This window comes from Anguilla rostrata, chromosome 3 (genome assembly GCF_018555375.3).
Source record: "Anguilla rostrata isolate EN2019 chromosome 3, ASM1855537v3, whole genome shotgun sequence".
Classification (NCBI taxonomy): domain Eukaryota; kingdom Metazoa; phylum Chordata; class Actinopteri; order Anguilliformes; family Anguillidae; genus Anguilla; species Anguilla rostrata.
In genome coordinates this window covers 73,485,095-73,491,094 of record NC_057935.1, presented here as the reverse complement: position 1 = coordinate 73,491,094, position 6,000 = coordinate 73,485,095, and the positions used below count along the sequence as shown (strand labels likewise).

The 6,000-nt window shown below is 48.1% G+C and overlaps 1 protein-coding gene and 1 long non-coding RNA gene across 3 annotated transcripts in view; both read left to right on the top strand.

The window, feature by feature from the left end:
• LOC135251924 (uncharacterized) overlaps nt 1-6,000 on the top strand; it is a 96,310-nt gene that overhangs the window by 81,048 nt on the left and 9,262 nt on the right. The window lies entirely within an intron of this gene.
• LOC135251921 (TBC1 domain family member 8) overlaps nt 1-6,000 on the top strand; it is a 34,290-nt gene that overhangs the window by 20,580 nt on the left and 7,710 nt on the right. For both annotated transcript variants that reach the window (XM_064329801.1, XM_064329800.1), the window contains exons 10-14: nt 2,258-2,472; nt 3,022-3,139; nt 3,845-4,130; nt 4,487-4,607; nt 5,054-5,152. In XM_064329801.1, coding sequence (XP_064185871.1) covers nt 2,258-2,472; nt 3,022-3,139; nt 3,845-4,130; nt 4,487-4,607; nt 5,054-5,152 — 839 coding nt within the window. The remainder of the gene's footprint in view (nt 1-2,257; nt 2,473-3,021; nt 3,140-3,844; nt 4,131-4,486; nt 4,608-5,053; nt 5,153-6,000) is intronic.

Genomic DNA, 6,000 nt, shown 5'->3' with positions numbered 1-6,000 from the left:
TTTTAGGTTGTAAGGTTGCTTAATTACACTGATTTTGAGATGGAAGGTTGCTTAGTTACACTTAGATATTGTTTTGGGGACCGTACTATAAGAAAGATATAGAGGCGCTGGAAAAGGTCCAAAGACGGGCAACCAGATTGATTCCGGGTAAAAAAGGTAAGTGTTGGGAGGAAAGGCTTGAGATGCTTGGACTTTTCAAGCTTAGTAAAAGGAGACTTAGCGGTGATTTGATTGAGATTTTTTAATTTATTAAAGGGATTAACAAAGTGAACTAAAGGAAATTATTCAAGTTGAGTTCAGGTAGCAGAACGAGGGGGCATAAATGGAAACTGGCAAAGGGTAAATTTCACACAGACATCAGGAAATATTTTTTCACACAGAGAGTATTCAATGTGTGGAATAGCTTGCCTGGACATGTAGTGGAGGCAGAAACACTGGGGGTTTTCAAGGCCTGGCTTGATACAGTGTTAGATACTATTTAGCTTTTAGGTAAACTAAGCATTAAGTACAGTTTAGTGATAGGAATAGACGAGCAGTGTTGGGCTGAATGGCCTGTTCTCGTCCTACATTATGTTATGTTATGTTATATTATGTTATGTTATGTTATCATATAAGGTTGCTTAGTTACACTGATTTCGGGATGGAAAGTTGCATAGTTACACTCTGATTTTGGGATGGAAGGTTGCTTAGTTGCACTCTGATTCAGGGATATAGGGTTTCTTAAGCCGCGTTTCCACCAAAATTACCCGGAACTTTCAGTCCCAGGAACTACTTTACCAGGAACTAAAAGGTTCCTTCAGCCAATGGTTGTCTGCGTTTCCACCGGGGTCTAAAGTACCGCGAAGATTAGGCAAATTAGCCCACTGACGTTGTCGTCGGTCCATCTGTCATATAATTTCTTCTGTAACCCCATACTACCACCGAAGTAGCCTACATTATTTTCTAATAACCGGGACAGCCCGGAGGGGTTTATTCCACTTATATACAACGGGTTACCAACAATGACTATATATGGTTACTTTTGTATTTATTGATTTTCATATATCCTCTCAAACACATTCATTAACAGCAGAAAACATGCACACGTTGTAAACAATTTGCTGTTTTATTACTTTCTCGTCGTCAATTCCATATAGGCTAATCGCAAAATGACAAGAATAGAATGAAAACTCGGACTTGCGTGAAAATGTAAATTAGTAGTGGTACAGCCACCGTTTGCTTTCCTTCGAAGTTACTGCTAGCCGAGCAGCGAAGTGTGCCCTCCAGATGCGAACCATGCACCATAAATGAGTCCATAGTCTTCCTGGTCTTTTCGTGGAATTGAAAAATGGCAGTAACATTGAGTAAAATTACGGCAGTCTGAAAAAGCTAAAGGGAAGATTACTAGAATTAACCTGTTATTTTACCCGGATAAAAAGTGCGGAAGGTGATTTCCAGTTTGCTTGTACTGTATCACCAATGTTAATTATGCAGAACTACCGCATACCTCACATAACTGTATCAAACGTTTTGAGTCAATTACAACGGGCTAACAAAGAAAATCCGGAAGAAAATATTCAGCAACCGAATTAATCCGTTTGAATGTTTTGGTAGCCTACGTAATATGCTGTCCCAGCACGAATGCTTAGCATTTTATAAAACGAATACTAAAGCAAGAAAAGAACAGAAGAGCACACGTTATAATTCCAAGACGTTGACAGGCTATAACCAAAAGGAGGCTACTGCGCCGCATAACATACAGGTTTGATTTGAAGTTATTATGAAAATAAATTGGTTTGCCGCTGCATATTTTCAAACATGGCGGGTAATGGCGGAAAATAAATACAACACAAATGCTACGAGTACTCGACCAATCAGAAATGTTCAGCGCTGCAAGCTCCACCCAAAAGGTTCCTGTACTTTCGGAAAGTACTACCCCCCGAGCAGGAACGTTTTTGGGGGTAAAACAAAGCCCCCAGAACTAAATTTAGACCCTAGTTCCTGCGGTGGAAACGCACTGAGTTCCTCAAAAGGTTCCTAGTTCCGGGGTATAGTTCCTGCGGTGGAAACGCGGCTTTAGTTACACTCTGATTTAGGGATATAGGGTTGCTTAGTTACAGTCTGATTTTGGGATAGAAGGTTGCTTAGTTACACTCTGATTCAGGGATTTAGGGTTGCTTAGTTACACTCTGATTTTGGGATGAAAGGTTGCTTAGTTACAGTCTGATTTTGGGATGGGAGGTTGCTTAGTTACACCCTGCCCCTGATTGAAATGCAGATACCACCTCGGAGGTGCGGGCCCACCCAGGTTACTACGGTAACCTGCTGGAGCAGGCGATGGGCCGGAGCAGCTTGGCGACGGAGGAGATCGAGCGGGACCTGCACCGCTCGCTCCCGGACCACCCAGCCTTCCAGAACGAGGCCGGCATCTCCGCTCTGCGCCGCGTGCTCACCGCCTACGCCCACCGCAACCCCAAAATCGGCTACTGCCAGGTACCCGCCCCCCACAGCTATCCCGCAGGCCCCCACTGTTGTCTCCCCGCCCGCCTGTAGTAAAGAAGCAGAAAGAACTGTTCAATAAACCTTAGATTAAAAACTCAATCTCCTCTCTCTCCCTTTCCCACCCCTCCCTCTTCCTTCCTGTTCTGACCTATTCAATTTTTATTCTCTCTTTCAATCTCTCTCTCCCGCTTTCTGTCTCCCTTTCTCTCTCTCTCCCTCTCCTCCTTCCTCTCTTCTCTCTCTCCCTTCCTCCCTCTCTCTCTCCCTCCCCTCTCTCTCCCTCCCCCTCTCTCCCTCTCCCTCCCTCTCCCCTCTCCTCCTCCTCCTCTCTCTCTCTCTCCTCCCTCTCCTCCCTCTCTCTCCCTCCCTCTCTCTCTCTCTCTCTTCTCCCTCTCCTCTCCCCTCCTCTCTCTCCCTCCTTCCCTCTCTCTCCTCTCCTCTCTCTCTTCTCCCCCCTCCACCCTCTCCCTCTCCCTCCTCTCTCTCTCTCTCTCTCCTCTCTCCCTCCCACCCTCCCTCTCCCTCTCTCTCTCTCTGTAGTCCATGAACATCCTGGCCTCTGTGTTCCTGCTGTACTGTCGGGAGGAGGACGCATTCTGGCTGCTGGTGGCTGTGTGTGAGAGGATGCTGCCCGATTACTTCAACCGCAGGGTTATCGGTGCGCAGTTAAACTCAGCACTTACATACAACCCTGCTTTCTTCATGATGTCAAACTCAACGCTTACATACAACCCTGCTTTCTTCATGATGTCAAACTCAATGCTTATATACAACCCTGCTTTCTTCATGATGTCAAACTCTAATTTAAGATAAGAAGAAACAAAGTTACCTGAAGGTTATACAGATAAATGTGACTATCGTGTAGAAGGAAATTAGAAACAGTTAAGGTGTGTGAGTGTGTGTGTGTGTGTGTGTGAATAATGTGTGTGCATACCTGTGTGTGTGTGTGTGTGTGTGTGTGTGTGTGTGTATGTGTGCATACCTGTGTGTGTGTGTGTGCATAATGTGTGTGCCTGTGTGTGTGTACATACCTGCGTGTGTGTGTATGTAGCTGCGTGTGTGTACGTACCTGTGCGCATGTGTGTGTACGTACATGCGTGTGTGTGTGTACGTTCCTGCATGTGTGTGTGCATGTGTGTGTCGTGTGTGTGTGTGTGTACATACCTGCGTGTGTGTGCGTGTTTGCGTGTGTGTGCTCCGTGCGTGTGTGTGTGTGTGTGCGCGTGCGTGTGTGTGTGCGTGCGTGTGTGTGTGTGTGCGTGTGTGTGTGTGTGTGTGTGTGCGTGCGTGTGTGTGTGTGTGCGCGTGTGTGTGTGTACATACCTCCCTACATACCAGGTGTGTTCCTCTCTGCGGGCTGCAGGGGCGCAGGTGGACCAGTCTGTGTTTGAGGAGCTGATTCGGGAGCGGCTACCTCTGCTGGCCGAGCACATCTCCGACCTGGCGCCGCTCTCGTCCGTCTCGTTGTCGTGGTTCCTCACGCTCTTTGTCAGCGTCATGGCGTTCCGCTGCGCCGTGTGCGTGATCGACTGCTTCTTCTTCCACGGGATCAAGGCCATCTTCCAGCTGGGCCTGGCGGTGCTGGACGCCAACGCACCAGCGCTGTGTGCCAGCTCTGACGACGGGCACGTGCTGATGATTCTCTCCAGGTTAGACCCCACCTGCCTGGGGGGGATACAGTGGAGGCAGGAAAGGAGGGAGGGAGGGAGGGAAGGAGGTGAGTGCAGAACATGATGGAGGGAGCAGGCACAGAGAGAGGGAGGGGGGAGGAGTGACAGAACAATGGAGTGAGGAAATATGTGGGTCTGTATTGCTGAAGTGGAAACAGGTAATTATGCTCTGTGATCTTTAAAATAACTACACTCTGTAGCAGGAATAAAACAAAAAACTTCAACCCATGAAAAAGTCACAATGAGTGCGTGTGTGTGTGTGTGTTTGGGTGTGTGTGTGTGTGTGTGTGTGTGTGTGTGTGTTTGGGTGTGTGTGTGTGTTTCTCGGTTTGCAGTTTCCTGGATCAGGTAAGGCATGAGGAGGACCCTGTCCCCGGGCCTCAGGGCTCACCGGAGGACGGAGAGGCGGGTGTGGAGGGAACTCAGATCAGTGACCTCATCAGAGACTCCTATGAGGTTAGACCCCGCCCTCAACCAGGCCTTATTTGGGCAGTACTTCCTGTTAGCCGTGTACAAACCAGTTCAGCAAATACAGTGACCTTTCTCCCAGTGGGATTATAAGTACCAGTGAGTCTTTTCAGTGGATAAAAGAATCATTAATTTGTTGGTTGTGTCCTGGAACAGAAACTTCTTGAGTTGAAATTAGGAAAAAGCACCGGGGACCTGGGACTTGCGAGTTTGAATCCTGCCAGTGACAAAGCTCTTTCTTTACTTCAGTTTGACTGTTGTTCCCAATGGGGAAAATGTCCTTTTTGTCAAGCGTTAAAAAGCATAACTTTTTCTGTCTCCTGTTTCTCTCTCCATTCTTCTGCCTCCCTCCATCCCTCCCTCCATCTCTCCCTCTCTCCCTTCCTCCCTCTGTCCATCTCTCCCTCTCTCTCTTCCTCTCTGACCTTGTACAGAAGTTTGGTGATCTGACAGTGCAGCAGGTGGAAAGGTTAAGATGCAGACACAGGATCCAAGTTCTACAGGCACATGAGGACACCGCCAAGGAGAACACTGTGAGTCGCACGTACACACACATGCACGCACGCACACACGCACTCACACGCACACATGCACACACACACAAACACACGCACGCACACACACGTACACACGCACCCGCACAAGCACACGCACACACACACACACAGACACACACATGCACACACACGCCCGCACACACACACGCACACCCACACGCGCACACAGACACACACGCCCACACACACACACACAAACACACACGCACACCGACTGGCTGAAGCTAAGCAGGTGGGGGCTTGGTTAGTACTTGGATAGGAGACCACCAGGGAATACTGAGTTGCTGCTGGAAGTGGTGTTGGTGTGCCAGCAGGGGGCAGTCTTCCCTCTGGTCAAATAAACCCCATGAGACGTTAAACTGAAGTCCTGACTCACTGTGGTCATTAAAGATCCCATGACACTATTCTGGAAGAGTGAGGGGTTCCCTGGTGTCCTGGCTAAAATCCCAGATCTGGTTCTCATAAAAACTTGCCACCTAATCATCCCCTGTTTTAATTGGCTAAAAAAATGTTCTCTCCCTCCAGTGGAGCTGCTCAGTGGCCAACAGTAGAGGATTGTGGTTGTACTGGGCAGCTCCCAGGTGTGAATGTGTATGAGTGTAAAGCAGGGCGTTCCTGCGAAAGAGCATCTGTGCTCAGTGAACCTACCCTGGGTAAATAAAGGTTAAAAAAACTTTAAAAAAAAACGCACACACATGCACACATATACTCACACACATGCACAAGCACACACACGAATGCACGCACACACACTCACACACACATACACACAGACACACTCACACACACACAGACACACACACACACACACATACAGACACACA